This window comes from Calypte anna, chromosome 8 (genome assembly GCF_003957555.1).
Source record: "Calypte anna isolate BGI_N300 chromosome 8, bCalAnn1_v1.p, whole genome shotgun sequence".
Classification (NCBI taxonomy): domain Eukaryota; kingdom Metazoa; phylum Chordata; class Aves; order Apodiformes; family Trochilidae; genus Calypte; species Calypte anna.
Genome location: NC_044254.1, coordinates 22,373,908 through 22,389,888, shown reverse-complemented (window position 1 = coordinate 22,389,888; position 15,981 = coordinate 22,373,908). Strand labels below are relative to the sequence as shown.

Below are 15,981 nucleotides of genomic sequence, written 5' to 3'. Positions count from 1 at the left end.
GGTGCTGCCGGCAGCTGCCATGGCGCGGGCGGGGCGGGCGGCAGCGGGTCCGGGATTGCCGCCGCGGGGCCGTCCGGGGAGCAGCGGCCGCGGCCCCGCGGAGCTCCTGTAGCCGCGGCCGGGCCGCAGGCTGGCGAGCCGGGCCGCGCTGGCGGCGGCCGCCGCGGCGGTGGCGGCGGGGGAAGGAGACGGGAGTCAGCCGCCGGCCGCGCCGCCGCCGACCCCTCACAAGAAGATGAAGAAGCGCAAGGAGCTGAACGCCCTCATCGGCCTGGCCGCCGACGGCCGCAGGAAGAAGCCCGCCAAGAAGGGCTCGGGCCACCGGCTGCTGCGAACCGAACCGCCCGCCTCCGACTCCGAGTCCAGCTCCGAGGAGGACGAGTTCGCGGCGGCGGGGACTCGAGGCCGCTGCGGCAAGTGAGTCCCGCTCAGCCCCGGGTCCGGCCCGGCCCGGCCCAACTGGGGCTCAGTAGCCGGTTCCGGACACCGTCCCCCCGCGGTGCTGGAGCGGCTGCGTTGCCTTCAGCGGGTTCGCTTCGGGGTTGTGGGGCGCTGGGGACGGACGGGAGAGACCCGGAGCTCCAGCGGGTGTGTTCTGGCCCAACAGGTCACCTGTGTGGGGGTGGGAGTAGAGCTGAACCATCCCCAGGCTCTTTACTTTTTGGTTCTTCTGTTCCGTGCTCGCTGTGGCTGAATTCCTCAGAGGAGCTCGGGGTGAGCAGCTGGGATGCTGAGCGCAGTTATCCCGGGCTGACGCAGTGCTGGTTTTATTTATCATGGACGTGGGTTTGCCAATAGATAAAACTTTTCAATCAAATAACAGCGTTATCAGTGGGACTCTAAGAATAACTAAAAGCAGGCACGTTGCAGAGAAACTATGGTTTCTGCAGTTTAGGATAATCTGGAAGTGCCTGTCAGAACGTTATGGCAAGACCCTGTCTCCAAGCCTGCTTTCCAGTTTATCAAGCAGATGTTCCTGACATAATTTTATGCGAGCAGAGCAGGAAATTTTAGTTAGGGAAACCTGACATCTGCTCTTAAATACACCAGATGTGCCTCCTGAGGATGCACCCAACAGAGTAACAGTCCTGATCTCCCTGTACAGCCTTATTTATTCTTGGGAAAACTCTTCACTAGCTTTGGAAACGCGGGCTCTTTCAGCGCTGCCTTTGAGAGATCAGCAGTTAAACGAAACTTTTCTAGGGACTGCTGAATGTTCATAATCTGTTATTTTGTTTCTCCCAGGGGAGATTACCTGCGATGCTGCAAATTTTGTTACCCATTATGTGCGTTTGTCATTCTGGCTGCTTGTGTGGTAGCCTGTGTTGGCTTAGTCTGGATGCAGGTGGCTCTCAAGGAAGATCTTGATGCAATAAAGGAGAAGTTTCGAACTAGTAAGTATAAATGTAACTAAACTGTTTCACATTTGCTTTGGGCAGTATGAAGAGCTTTAGATGCCTAACTGCTTATGCAGAATCTGAAAGTACTGAGTAGACAAACTGGCCCTGAATTGAGGAGGCTGTTGAGCAAAAAACACTTGGAGGCTGGGCAAATCTAAGGCAAATGTTGTAAGTTTTACCTGTTCTGCATCTTCTGAGGAGCAGACAAGCTGGACTAGGTGGGCCTGTAGCTTGCAAATAGATTGCTAAAATTCCTGACTTTGATCTTGGGAATGCTGTCTTCCAAAGGAAGCCCTTACTTAAAAAGGAAAGGTTCTGATCAGCCCCATAAAAACTGTGCAGGGGGGTTTAAAACCTTGCTTAAAAAGAATTTAATGGAAAACACAGTTCTTGTCTTGAGCTCCTTTAAAAATCTCTAGTTATTGCTGTGGTATCACTGCAATATGAACATTGCTTTGGTATTATGGTTTTTTTTCTTCATATCTTCTGAATGTTGCTCTTACTTGCATTGACCTGTCCCAGTCAAACTTCTGTGCTGGGTTGCATATGGTGTGGAGTTTGGATCATATACAATACTTTGAAGTGTGAAGTTCATTTGAAGCATTTTCCTTGTAGGTCCCAGGTAAAATTTCAATATAATTATGTTGCCTGCCCAGGTGGAACCTGCTGGCTGGGAGTGAGAGCCTGCATTGCTCATAGGTGTGCTTTCATATTAACTGATGTAATATTAAGGATGTACTTGGCACAAGGACTGCATTTGTTGGCTTTGGTGTAGTTAAGTTTTAGCATTCCTGTTCTATAGAGACCTCTTTGTTCAATCAGTTCTCCCTGAGCTCACTCTCTGGCAAGTGCAGATGTGCTTATTTTCTCCTTAACAGGTCTGATAGAAATTCTGCAATATTTAGTAGTTGGTCTAATGATAAATTAGTCTCAGGTTTGCTTGCCAGTGTAATGTCATGCCTAGAAGCTGGATGGAAGTCTCCTAATGAGGCACAGCATTAAAAACAACAAAAAAAAAAGCAGGCAAGAACAACTTAGATCCAAAAGGTTCTATTTTGCTTTGGTGGGACAGGTAGGTGGATGGATAAGCAAAGGCATGGGATCTGTCTGTCCTACAGCAGGTTTGGGAAAAGAATCATCTTCATCCCCTGAATTTTCATCCATGTTTTTTTCCTTCTTAAGACCAGATTTCTGCGGTGCTTGTTACTGCTCTGCCACATTTTGAACAAACTGAGTATGGTGTGAGTGCTTTTCAGAAGTAAGACAGCTTTGCATCCAGTGTGTTTGAAGTAGAGGAAGATTACTCTGTTGTTTTTCCTTTGGTTGTTGGTACTGATGCTAGGAATGGTGTCCATAGCACTTACAGGTTTTTTGCAGTGCAAGGAAATTTGAGTCTCTCTGTACATAGTGAGAGTGGCAAAGCAGAAAACTATTTGTCTACAAGAGCAAGCCTCTGAAACACCAGATTCAGTGTGAACTCCTTGTGTCAAATACACAATTAACTCTCAGTCTGTTTTGGATAAAGTACACCTCTCAAGGTCTTACTTAACTGGAAGTGTTATTTGGATCCTGAGTGATCAGTGTGGATTACTCTCTGCCCAGAAATTCCTTTTAAGGCTTCCTTCAAGAGGAGTGGCTGGCTTTCCAGATGTGTTTTTGAAGATTCCTGCCTTTCCAGGTGTGTGTACTTGGGCTCCTGCTCCACAGGCATGAGGCACTCCTAAAGGCTGCCCCTTTTTCCAGATGAATCCCACATGGAGATCTGTTCTGGGAGGTGCCAGCTTCAGCACATGGGTCCCACTGCTCTTGACAGGCTGGGCTGAGCAGTGGCAGTTTGTTGGGGAGCATTCCAGTGCTGAGTTACAGGGTGGAGGGGGCAGGTTTTGGAGAACTGTCATCTCTAAACCTTCACTTAGTTGTTTCCCAAGCCTGGGGATTTAGAGTTGCCCAACAGCTCTTGCAGCTAAACAGCTTAGTCACTGCAGACCTAGGAGAGCTGCATTTCTGAGGCTGGCTTCAATTGATCTGAGTTGCATGGTTCCAGCTTCCTGTAGGACTAATTGCAGCAATAACTGACAATATTTCCAAGGACCTTGTTTACTGATTTGTTTACCAACAGATGTTGGTGTGTAAGCTTATACTTTCTTTTCCCCTCAGTTGTTTTTCTGACACATGGAACAACTATAATCAGGCTAATCTCTTGGGATTTCACTTCGTCGTCAGCAGCCCCTTTGCAGGCTTGAAAAGGGCACTGGGGTTCATTTTGTGTGCCTCTTGGTGTTGTTGACAGTTCTTACTCAGAGTCTCATTACTATTTTATGTTCTTCTGTGAAAGTAAGGCAAAATAACTGCACTAAATAAAGACCTGCTGAGGCTTGCCAGAATGACAGCACTATAGCAAAGTGTTAAATTTAGCACAGTCTCTCTCTGGGTTCTCTCTGCAGACATTTGATACTCTGAAAACAAAAAAGAGCTGTCACAGAGTTGTTCATTTTGAACAAATGCTTAATTCTGAACTGGTAATAAATCCATGTGTAGAAACTTCTGTGTACTGCCTTCTTTCACTGCTATAGATGTTGCTGCTTGTAATTAGGTTTTTGCCTTTCAGAGCTGCTTACCTGGACCTCTGTGGGTTTTCTAAAATGATTTTTTTTTTCTACCATTTTTTTTAGTGGAATCTAATCAAAAGACATCATTCCAAGAAATTCCTAAACTGAATGAAGAGTTGGTGCAGAAGCAAAAGCAACTAGAACAAATCGAAACTGGAGACCTGGGGCTAAATAAAGTTTGGATAAATATCACAGAGATTAATAAACAGGTGAGAGGAATCAATCAGTGCTTGGTTTGGAAAAAAAGTAAAATATTAAATTCAAAATTATTTTTCAGAAATTAATTTCAAGTCCAGTGCTGACCTTCCTTTAAGGACTTCTGTGACTGTATGCTTGCAATATTTATTTTCAAAGTTCAAATGGAGTTTAGGCCATTATACTCCATATAAACCAGTATTAAACAAGCACAAAAAAGGTTGAGCGTCTGGTTGGACTGCAGGCTGATAGCAGAAGAGAAATTATGCAACTGGCAGAAAGGCTTCAGGCAGAAGTCATAAAAAGAACCTGAGAACTGTGAAGTTCTTAACTTTCCTGCTGAGTTAATTGTGATGTTTATGATGAGACATGGTATTTCCAGATTCTGAGAGAGTTTGCAATCACTTTGTGAGCATGGAAAGAAGTTACCTGCATCTGTGCAGGTTCATGTTGCTACAGATGAATTACTGGTGTCTCATGAATATAAAACTGCTAATACACACTTGGAATCTGAGCCAGTGTAAATCTTAGCTCTTTTTACATGGCTAGAACTAAGCCACTTAACAGGAAGCTGTTTCCTCAGCTGATGTATTAGCTTGTGCTTCAGACAAAGGCTCCAGCAAGGCTCTTACTAAAATTCTTGCCTTGGGGGGTGAAAGTTCAGAGCTGCTCACAGTGCTTTCAAGAGGTGTGTGTGGGAAACCCTCCCTGACACTGGTTCTTTGGGTTTCATTTTTTAGGGTATTGAGGTGTCTGCTCAGTTTCTTTTTTTCTTTAGTCCTATGCAGTGGCTAAGTGCTTAATGGGGCATGTAAAATTATTTGAAAAGTTGACTACTTTGGCATCTGACAGTATGCATATCCACAGACATTTAGATTCTTAGTTGGACATTTAAAATGCTATCATCTGCACCTGGAGCTTAAAGATCTTCGCACGTGGTTCTTGCAGGCTCTCAATTTACTTCTGGGTATGGTTACAGCCTAAGCCAGCTCTTCCAGGGATCAGAGTTTAGTTACAATTTTTTTGCCATGAATTGTTGTGATACTCTGTTGGGAATTATTTCAGCCAGTATCTACAGCTGTGAAACCACAGACTGCCCATTAGCTGGTTGACCTTGGCCTAATGGAAAGTTAGGTTCCCATTTCCTCATCTTAGGAAACAGTTTATTTTATTTTAACCAATGAAAAGTGGGTTTTATGACCCCTACTTCTCTGTTGTCAGATGTGAGAAGAAATTATTTTTATTTTGTTTTGACTACTGATGGCTACCAGTTGATCTTGCAGTGATAAGTGTTAGAAGTTAATGATCAGCCTGTGGTTGCTTTTAATTTATTTGAAAGCCTCTCAATTGGGATGAATCCTGAAGACCCAGTGAACAACTTTCCTTCTGAGTCAAAGAGCTGACAGAAATTGAGCCAACCCACTGTCACTGTTGTGCTTCTGTAGCAGGTGTGGGTGATAGGTGCAACTTCTTTGCAGATCAGGCAGGTAGAGAAGCTGCCTGGCTTCACTGGGTTTTACCAGCCAGGTTTGATTGCCAAATGCAGAAGTAGATGACTCTTTCCTCCACATAAAGGCTTTTTGTACATTGCTTAAAATCTTTATTGGGTAACAGCCTCTCTCAGAGGATTAATGTAAAGTTGGCAGAGGCTACATTATTGAAAAGAACTTTCATGGCTTTATGGCTTTTATTAATTTTTTTTTCTTAAATATTGCTTCAGTTTGAAAGAGGCAGAGCACTTTTAATGTAGCCTAGGCAAGACTTACAACCTCGAGTCAGGGGTGGGTTGTGTATGTGTGTATTTATGTCATGCCTTAATTAAGTCATTAATATTGGTGAAGGTCAGAATCAGGATTATGTTGACTTAATTCTCAATACTCCTCTTTGGTTTTAGATATCACAGTTGACCTCAACAGTAAATCATCTCAAAACCAACATAAAGACTTCTGCTGATCTGATTGGTCTTCCTGTCACAGTAGAGAAACTTCAGAAGGCAAGTACTGTAGATGTGGCTATTGCTAAATGTGTTCTGTGCTGCTAAGCTGCAGCTGGGCTCTTGGAGACAGCAGTGACAACAGGAGTTACCTGAATTGCATGTGAGGAGTATTTGCTTTTCCATCTTATTTTTAAATTGGTCTCCATAATACTTCACATTGTATAGTCCTATGATAATGTATGGCAGATAAAAAATGTTAAGGCTTTGGTTGTCTCTTTCTGGAGATCCTTTTGTTTCTGGTTGCATTATGTTATCATTTCTTTACCTTGGAGCTGATCTCTTTGGATGCTTTCTTTTAGTTGCTAAGCTTAATTTTTTTAAGACACTTGGAAAAAGTCTGTCTGCAGTTTTACAACTCTGCTTGAAACAGGTGACTTTTTAGCTTTCTGGAAAACTTCCCCATCTTGAGCAGTATTTAGTTCCACAGCTGGCTCTGCATTTACAGTCCTAAGGGTTCTAGGATGGGAATGGTGGGCCTGGAACATTCCTGTGGGAGCTTTCTTGGTGCTCAGTATGTGTACAGCAGCACATGAGTTTTACTGGGATGGTTTTCTAACAGTCCTGTAAGAGAGGGGCCCTACTGGGTGACACAAACTTAATTCTAAAGCTTCTGTTAATACAGTGTCTTACCCTCTGCCTTAGCTGAGCATTCTTGACCAAAGATCTTGTCCTGTTTATTATGGTAAAAAGAAGGGCTGATTGAAAATTCCTTGTCTCTTCCATGGCAGTTCTGTTTATTTAGCAATAAACATTTAAATTGGGCTAACACCTAAGGTCATTCCAGTCATCTTTGTGGCTTTTATGGATTTCCACTTGTCATTCCCTATCCTTACAAAATTAATGCAAAGCAATCTGTGGTTTGGCAGATCAGGCTGCTAGAATTTGGTTTGGTTTTTTGTTTGTTTGTTTGTTTGTTTGTTTTGCTGGAAGAGGTACAAAGCAATTTCTTAAGCTTCTGATTTGCTGTTATGAGCATGCTGGGTTTCCACTGTGTCATATCAGAGGCAAGTCTTACTTAGAGTCTGGAACCTACACCTACTTTATATAATACAGAAAAACATTTTTGTCATCTTGCTGCCTTCAGTACTGTCAGGACAAAGTGTTAAGGACATCAGCTGGCAGCAATCTGCTGAACAGAAAGTCTTTTTCATGTTGAAGTGAGCCTATCTTTGTTCACAATTTGCAAAAATCAAAGATATTAAACTTCTGAATTCTTTCCAATTTCTGCTGCTGAGTCTAAGCGAGGTGTTAGATATGATATCTCTTTCCACATCTCTCTGGAACCATCTTGCTTGCATTTACATTAGGGAAGGTTAATATAATAAAAACAGAGCTGGAACCCTTCCAGGAGCTATAGTGCAAGATGCTGAATGTAGAAAAACTCTTTGGAGGTTTAAGTACAATAGCTCAAATAGTTTGTTAATGAAAAGTGATAGGTTTCAAGAGCTGGACTTCTGTTTGACACCTGTGTGCATGCTGTACTCACTGCCTCCTGTCACCCACTCCAGTGGCTGGGTTGGTAGCAAAAGAAGTTCAGAATACTTCAAACCCATGTGCATAATTTTACAGCAGCCTGCCTGCAGTATCACTACCAAAACATTGTTTTTAGCAGATGGAAACTTTGAAAGAGTGCACTTCAGGGAGTCTGAGATTTTGTTGTCTTCTTTCTTCCAGACAGTAGCAAACATAGGTAGCACTCTTACAAGTGTTTCTCATGATGTGGAAAACATACAGACAGCTATTGAAGAGTACAAGAAGTCTATAGAAATACTTCAGAATGATGTGGTAAGAAAACATAATGATTTAACACTTATGGTAACTGGGGAGTTGGGAATGGGGAAAACATTGAGATAGGGTTTGTTTGGTGAATTAAGGAGGCATATAAGGATGAAATTACTGACCAGCTTTACTAGAAACTATTTGCTGTATTCATATTGTCCTCTCACTTAGGGTTAACAGACTGAGCTGATAATTACAGTTTTTCAGCTCAACTGCAATAAAGCATAATTTTAAGAGGAGTACTGGCAGATAAAATCTAAACTAGAGACACAGACCTTGATTCAGTCAGTGGGTGCTACAAAAATGTTGCAAATACCACTGTGTATGATAGCAGTGAAAGGTATATGGTAATACTTCATTAAAGGGAAAAGAGCTCATTAGAGTTTAGTTAAATAAATTTGGACCTTGTGTGTCTGAAAGAGAACTCTCTATCAGCCTAGTTAAAATACTAGACTTACAGACATCAGTGTCTGTAACTGTAGCAAAACATCCATACCAACACGTTATTAAAAGCTTAGAGTTTTTAACAGGCATTTGGTAACATCATTTTCAATTTATTTTTTTTAGAAAGAATTAAAAGAGATACCTTCACTTCCCTCCACTGTTGTGCCAAAGACTGAGAGAAATCAGACAGCTAATTGCAAACAGGTATTTTTCTCCCTTGCATAAAGAGTATCAGTGATATTTGCCTTTTTAGTGTGTTTGGCAGCACCTGTAGTGTACAAAAAAGGTATGTTTTTATTGAGACTACAGTTAGTTGTTGGTTTCTTTTACTGTAGTTCACTCCTGTGTATGTACAAGCAGGAAAAGTACACTAGTTGGAGAGTGGATTTTTTTGTGTTTTAACTGGGTGAGGAGTAAAGAGACTGAAATGATCATCAAACAAATTACAGGTATACTTTGCTCATGTAAATGAGCCAATGGCTTTTTATTGAGTGGATTTTATGGCAGGTACTTTCCAATCTAAGCAAATTTGGGAGTGGCATGTATTGAGTCACCCACAATGTAGTGAGGTGTGGAGAGCAGGGATTCAGTAACCAAAAAAAAAAAGAAAAGGTATAAGCTGAATGGCTTGTAATGGAATGACTGCATTTATTTACATTTAATACAGTTAATTTCTTAGAAATAAATTTTGTTTATAAATATGCCTAGTACAAACTTTCTTGGGTAAAATAGCCAGTGTGGCTGCTAAGCTTGCCCTGGAAAATTAGATGAATAGGCTTTGTGTGTTTGCTGGCACAGCTGAAGTAATTACATTAGCCACAAAGGGGTTAGCCCTGAGGAAAATTTCAGTTTACAAGTTTGAAAGCTGGAATAACTTTCTGGAAGCTTGCAGCTGGATGTTCTCAGTGGTGTCAGCAGAGAACCTGTCTGAAGTCTGCCTGGTTTAACTGGGTCCCTCACTATGTTGTTAATAGCAAGGGAACTGCAGAGCTTAAGTAAACTGCCATGTGCTGGTTTTATATTTCAGGAAAGCCAGGCCCTGCGTGCAGCTTTGGAAAAGCTAAATAATACTGTGGTGTTGTACCAGAAGTTGAATGACATCAATCTTCTAAATGTGGATTCAGCCATTGGTAACCTTAGCCGGAGGGTTGTGCTGTTAGAAAACTCTCCCCATGCTGTGAATAACCTGGACAAAAGAGAAAACTGGTCTACCAGTGTGGTAAGTGTTTGATGACTGAGGATGTTAACTCGGGGTAGTGGTTTCAATACCTTCCAAACACTGCAAATGCAGCTTTACAAACTTAACAAAACAGAATTTCAGAGTGAAATATGAGACACTTGAGTTTACATTTATAAAGCTGGAATTTGTTCTGTATTTCTGAACAGATAACCAACATTAGGAGTATCTCTGAGGGAGTCACTTCTTCCCTGCAGAATCTACAGCACAATGTCCAAAACACTGTGACATTTAGGACTTGAGTGACTGCTAAATGGGGCAGGATTCATGAACCTCTTTAACTATGTTTTGGGAAGGCTTGTGTCTGTTAAGACCACTGAAGATCCAGGTGGACCTCTGGATTGTTAGTCATGCTCAAATGCTAAAAAACCAAACCACCACCAACAAAACCACCAACAACCCCCCCCAAAACAGTGCATATGTCTATAAACCCTGCCAGTGCTTTCCACATACCAGCATGTTCTGTATGTTTAACAATAAGGAACATGCTGATGTTGCTGTAGCCCACTGTCTTTGTGTTTACTCCAGCATGTATTTGTCCTGGCTATTTTTTTTTCCTGCTTCATGCCTGCTAAATTTGAAGGGAAGAAGATCTTTTGTAGAAAAAAATAATAAGCACATGAATACTCTTGGCTCTCCTCAATTTTTCCTGTAGGGGAATGATGCAACTACCTCTCTAAAAGTGGAAAAGGAACTAGATAATGAAAGTCATTCAAAAAAAGAACTGAAGGTAAAGTAAGGACACAAAATTTACACTGGATTAGTGTATGTTCTTTAAAATCATATTTTCAATGAGGCTTAACTGTGGAAAGATCTGCAAGCAGGCTAATCTCATCCAGGTTTAAAATAAACTCCAGAGTAGGACAGTTCTTCCAGTTAGGGTGAGAGAAAAATTGTAAAATTTTAAAGTTTAGCCATTCTGACTACACCTGAGATAATGTAGCAGAACTGCTGTAATACCCTTCCATTCAGCTGAAACAGTTTTGGGAGGCTCAGCTCATGTTTGAGTGGAGCAGGAGACTCTGGCAGCCAGCTGATGGTTGGAGTGGCTGTGGCCATGCTGTCAACACAGTCCTGTTGTTGTGGGATCAAACCACAAAGGGGCTTTTACAGCATTTATCCAGGTTTGAAAACTTGATTGGTTTGGCTGAGAGAAACTTTGCACCACTGGGGTCTAGGAATATTTAGAATGCAACCTCTGAGTATGTTCTGATGATTGCCTGGGGGCAGTTTCACAGCTCAGCTGAATGGGAGAAGAACTGGGGAGAAGAGGTGATGCTGCTGAGGTTGGTTCCCATCTTCTGGAGAGAAGGCAGGGGAGGGAGGTGTTTGCACTGTCAGTTCTAGGCTTGGGCTGACATGAACTCAACCTTCCTGTCATCTGGAACTTACTCATAAAAAGAGCAAAGGAGCTCCAGATTAAAAGAAGGGGGATATAGTGACACCTGCACTGAGCTAGTCAGTACTGCAGACACACATTTGAAATAATATATGATTCAGTTGATGTATAAATGTTTTCTCCAAGTATGTTTGTCTGTTTTATACTACAGTCTTTCAGAGTCTTTCTCATTTATATAAAAAAATACAGAAATTAAATGTCAGATTCTTTTGTTGTCTGCAAAGTACTTTGGGGTGAGGTACTGTTTCTATTGTTTTCTTGCAGAATATTTTTCAAGTATTTTTTTGCTTTTTGTTTTTTTTTTAAACTCTTGTTTGTTGTTTTAAACTTGAATAGCCTGGGGAATTCCCAAGTCACTCAAAAGTACTTACATATTTTAAATTACTTCTTATCCAGATCTCCAGCTGAAGGGGTGGTTTTTAAGAATTCTTTTTTCTACATATGCAGGAAGAAACAGGAACCAGAGATTCTCAGGTATCAAAACTAAGAGAGAAGCTTCAGCTGATGAGTGCTCTCTCAAGCAAGCCAGAAAATGACAGAGTCGTTGAGACATCAAAGAATGGTAAGAATTTCATATAAATAGTCCATAAACCTGAAGGTTCCCTGTGTAATTCAAAGAACAACTGATGAAGCAGAATAATTTAGATTGTTCCTTAAGATTTTTGGTGAAGATTATTTCAGTTAAGGCACCAGGAAACTGCCAGCTCTAAACCAGGGAACTATATATGACTATAAATGTGTGATGGTGACTTCCTATGTGTACATCAGGATTCTCACACCTCAGCATCTTGCATTTGAAGACAAACAAGAAAAACCTGTAGAAATTTATACCCAGTAACATCTGGTTTTGCTTTTTCAAAATCTGAGTGTAACATAGAGGAAAGGTCTGGGTGTCTGCTGGCTTGTCTCAGGTTTGCATTTGTGCTGTATATGTTCAGGTAGTGCTGAAGATAAGGTGTAAAATACTTCATTACAGTAGAACTGGCTGTTAATTTGCTAAGCAACAACTTGGAAGTTTAGACCTTGCTGTTGGGTATGATAGATACCTGCACTGACAAGGTGAGAACAGCCCAGGTATGCAGATGTAATTTGCTTAATAAAGCTTGTGCAGCACTTTTAGGCTGGAAGTAAAAAGCACTTCCAAGCCATTCTCATACAAATGCCCATTTCCTACTACTGCATGAAAGGTTAAAGTTGTATAATAATACAAAAAAAGAAAGTTTCCTTCTATTATTCCAGTTATTGGTAAAAAGGGACAATACTGCTTTATTCTGAAATGATTTTGCAGCAGTCTTGTCCCATACAGCATCTGTGATGCCAAAAAGCCTAAAAATTTTGATTTTGTTATTCTAATAGTAATTCTGTGGAATTAATAAAACTAATAAAAGTTGTTCTTTATGACAGATGAAAGCAGTCAGAGTTCTACAGCAAAGCCCACAGACCTTTCAAGGCTGGCTTCAAGGTCAGCTGATGACAACACAGAGAGCAGTGGACAGCTGAGACATCTGTCCTTACCAGGAATTTCCAGCATCGAGGGTAAGTCCTTTCCAGGCTGACCTTTTCTTTTCCTGAATAATTTGCCTAGAAGTTTAGGAGACAATAAGTATAACTGGAATTATAGTTTGGGCACTGTGGGAAAAGTGAGGTGAATTTTCAAAGCTTGAGAACTATGGACTTTAAAAAACATCCAAAAAAACCCCCAACCAACAGCAAAACAAAACAACCCCAAAGCCAAACCAAACAAAAAAATTACAAGAAGAGGCCAGCATTCAAGAGAAAAGAAACTGGGCTTTAAACAGGAGTGTGCATTATCAGTGAATGATTGTTTTGGGTGCCAAATTATTACACAAATTGCCCCAGAGATGGGGAGAAAAGTCAAAGGCAGAATTAGGGTGTACAAAAAAAAAAAGGAAGTAGGTTTGAGTGTGGATGTTTTGGGTTTGTTTTTTTTTTTTTTAAGAGAACACTTCCTGTTCAAGTGAGTGGTTTCTGGATCTTGCTGCTCAGTCTCCTCAGCTCCTGAAAGGGCAATGCTTTGCATCAGGGAATGAATGGACACTTTTTCCTTTATATCATCTGTGCTGTCAGTACAGCAACAGTCATTCAGAGCTTCCTTTTGTGGAGGATAACTGCATCTGAATGCAGTTAGTGGTTGTGGAATGGGCTATTAGTTGTCACCAGAAACAGGGATTATTTTTTCAGAACTAATGTAATTTAATCCAGAAATATTCATGCTTTGTTTTTTTTATCCCTGCTCCCAGACTGTTACTGACAGCTTGTGACAATGCAGGAGGCAGCCTACATACTTGGGATGGTTTATTTGATTACTTGGCAGTAACACACAGGGCAGGAAAACTAGGAGACCAGCTTATGGAATATTCTTGCATACTTAAAGGAGCTTCCTTTCAATCGTTGTTCTCTTTGCAGACCTTCAGAATTTGTTTGAAAAAGCAGCTGAAGATGCTGATGGAAAACTCTCACATGAAGATCTTCAAAGGCTGCTTGGCTCTGCAGCCCAGGAGTCACAGAGCTTTAGGAAATTTGACACAGATGGTGATGAGAAATACTCATTACAAGAACTGAGGTTAGCTTTAGGTGTATAGGATATATATTTAGAAATGTGATATTGATGGATGCTAGTGTAGCTAAAGGAAATTACGGGACATGAGAAACTACATCTGCACTTTCCCAGTGTTTTACTGATCTTTGGAGCTAAATTACTCCACACATTACCACCTCTTTTCTCATTTGCATTTATTGAAAAGAAACTTTCAAATTTATATGTCAATAGGACATAATACTGGGATTGTATTAAAATCCAGAAAATTCCCAAACTTGGAGACATTTTTCCTCTCATTCTTTCCTTTCCAAAGGAGTTCTTGTTTTTAATTTAAAATGTGTACATACTAAAATAAAACTATGGTTTTGTATTTCACTGAAATTTGCCTTAAATTAGAGAGCTGCACTTTATGTAGAGCAGAGGAAATCTGTCTTGTAAAGATTGGCTTCTTCTGCTTGTAAATATTTGAGACAGTAAATTATGCATATTTAAGGGGAAGTTTGTGTCAGGGGCTGTGTTGGTAGTAAGCTGTTGATAATGAGACTGAGCCTAAAAGGAATGGTTAAGAGCTTCACCTAGATTTCCAATTTTGACTAAGTATATCCATGAATGAGTTTGGATTCAGTCAGTGGAAAGTAGGAGTGGTAAATCATGCCCATCTATAGCAGGATTTATTTCTAAAGGGAAGAGTTGAAAATGTTTTCATATCATGAGCCTACAGGAGCAATTACCTATCAAATGCTTGGGTTTTCACTTCAGCATTCTTTTAGCTTTGCTATATGGCTTCCAGATTACATTTTGTGAGAGCCTACCTGTTGGTTTGGTTTTTTGTTTGGGTTTTTTTGTGGGGGTTTTTTTTTGGTCATTTTTTTAAAAGTATTTAATAATTTCAACAAATGCTTAAGATGTAAAAAGTCTACAATGCAGCCTGCTGAGTAGCACCTGAGTAATTCATGCCTTGAGTATGATCAGTGGTGTGCTGATGGTCTTGCTGCCTGGTCACCAGAGATCTTTTCAACAGGGTTGCTGATGCTGCAGGTTTCTTTTGTCCACTGTTGTTGAGGTACCAAGTTTCTGGTCACGAGGAGTGTGAGTAGGTGGGGAGATCATCCCAGAACAGGCCTGAGAGCTGCTTCCTGACTAATGTGAATGTGATCTTGGTACCTGTACCTTTTGTGTTCTTGCCAGCAGAAGGATGTAACAAGCAGGATAGGAATGTGCCTGTGTGTTCTCTGCTGATACATCTTTTTAAAGTGAGGTTTCCTTACTCCAGAGGAACTTACAGAGGGCTTGTTTTATACTGGTGGCTCTAAACACAGAATGTGTTTATAACCTGAAACACAAAACTGACTTTTTCACAGGGGATTCTCTTGCAGACTAGGTCAGGACCAAGTCAGATGATACTTCTCACAAATATCACTGATCTCATTGGGAGTTTTTTGTGTGAGTAGTGAATTGAAGTTGCCCACCTCACTAAATCATCAGTTACTGTGGAAATTAGTTCGTAATTGTTGACTTTTTTAATATAACTTTAGAGTGGATGTTTTATGAACAATTGTACTCTGGAAGTATGACTCGGTGAAGGAATGTACAAAATGGAACCCTGTGACCCATTGCCTAAGCTTCTTATGCTGTTGCTCTCCTGTCCTGTTTGGGTAATGCAGACATGACCCAATACAGAAATGCTTTTGGTGTGATGTTTGAAAACACAGTATTTAAAAACAAAACAAAACCAACCAACCAACCAACCTTGGCTTTTGGGAGGACAAGAAGCCAACACTTGCTTCTTGTTACTTCCCACACAACCCTTTTATACACTACTGTACAATTCCTTAACCAAATAATAATAATAATAATAAAAAAAAGCAATAAAAATGTAACCATCCTGATATTCTGTTTGTACATACTGTATCATAGCCCTATGCCAGAGTTTGCAAAATATTTTTGGAAGTTTGATTTGTATGGAGTTTAACTTAAAATCTAAGAGATTGTCTCACCACCTTGAACCTGTCAGTGTTTTGTGTTCTTGCAGTCTGCTTGAACTTCTGGAAGGCTCCTCAGCAGCAGGAGTGAAGCTGTCACCCAGAGACAGCCTTAAGAGCTGAGCTGCTCAGGGGTGTTGCTTCATTAGCACGGCAAGAGCATCGTGGGTCGCTAATTACTGCAGTCACTGCCGGGATGGGACAGATCTTGTGCTGCCAACAAAATCAGGGGATGTCCCTGACTGCTGTGGTCACTTTTGTTTGGCTCGGGATAGCCGGGGAGCTCTGGTCCCCAGCCAGCATCATAGAATCATAGAATTGGCTGGGTTGGAAGGGACCTCAGAGATCATCAAGTCCAACCCTTGATCCACTACTGCTGC

General features: G+C 41.2%; 1 protein-coding gene across 2 annotated transcripts; it reads left to right on the top strand.

Annotated features, from left to right (window-relative positions):
• Window positions 1-145: 145 nt before the first annotated feature.
• On the top strand, window positions 146-15,625 carry EFCAB14 (EF-hand calcium binding domain 14). 2 transcript variants are annotated; one of them, XM_030455135.1, is made up of 11 exons: window positions 146-417; window positions 1,246-1,394; window positions 4,073-4,218; window positions 6,099-6,197; window positions 7,875-7,985; window positions 8,547-8,627; window positions 9,451-9,642; window positions 10,316-10,390; window positions 11,507-11,621; window positions 12,464-12,595; window positions 13,487-15,625. In XM_030455135.1, the coding sequence occupies exons 1-11, from the start codon at window positions 236-238 to the stop codon at window positions 13,660-13,662; spliced, it is 1,458 nt and encodes a 485-aa protein (XP_030310995.1). In that variant the 5' UTR covers window positions 146-235; the 3' UTR covers window positions 13,663-15,625. The 2 variants fall into 2 exon arrangements, with proteins under 2 accessions (XP_030310995.1, XP_030310996.1); XM_030455136.1 differs by lacking the exon at window positions 10,316-10,390 and having other exon boundaries at window positions 147-417.
• The last annotated feature ends 356 nt before the right edge of the window (window positions 15,626-15,981 follow it).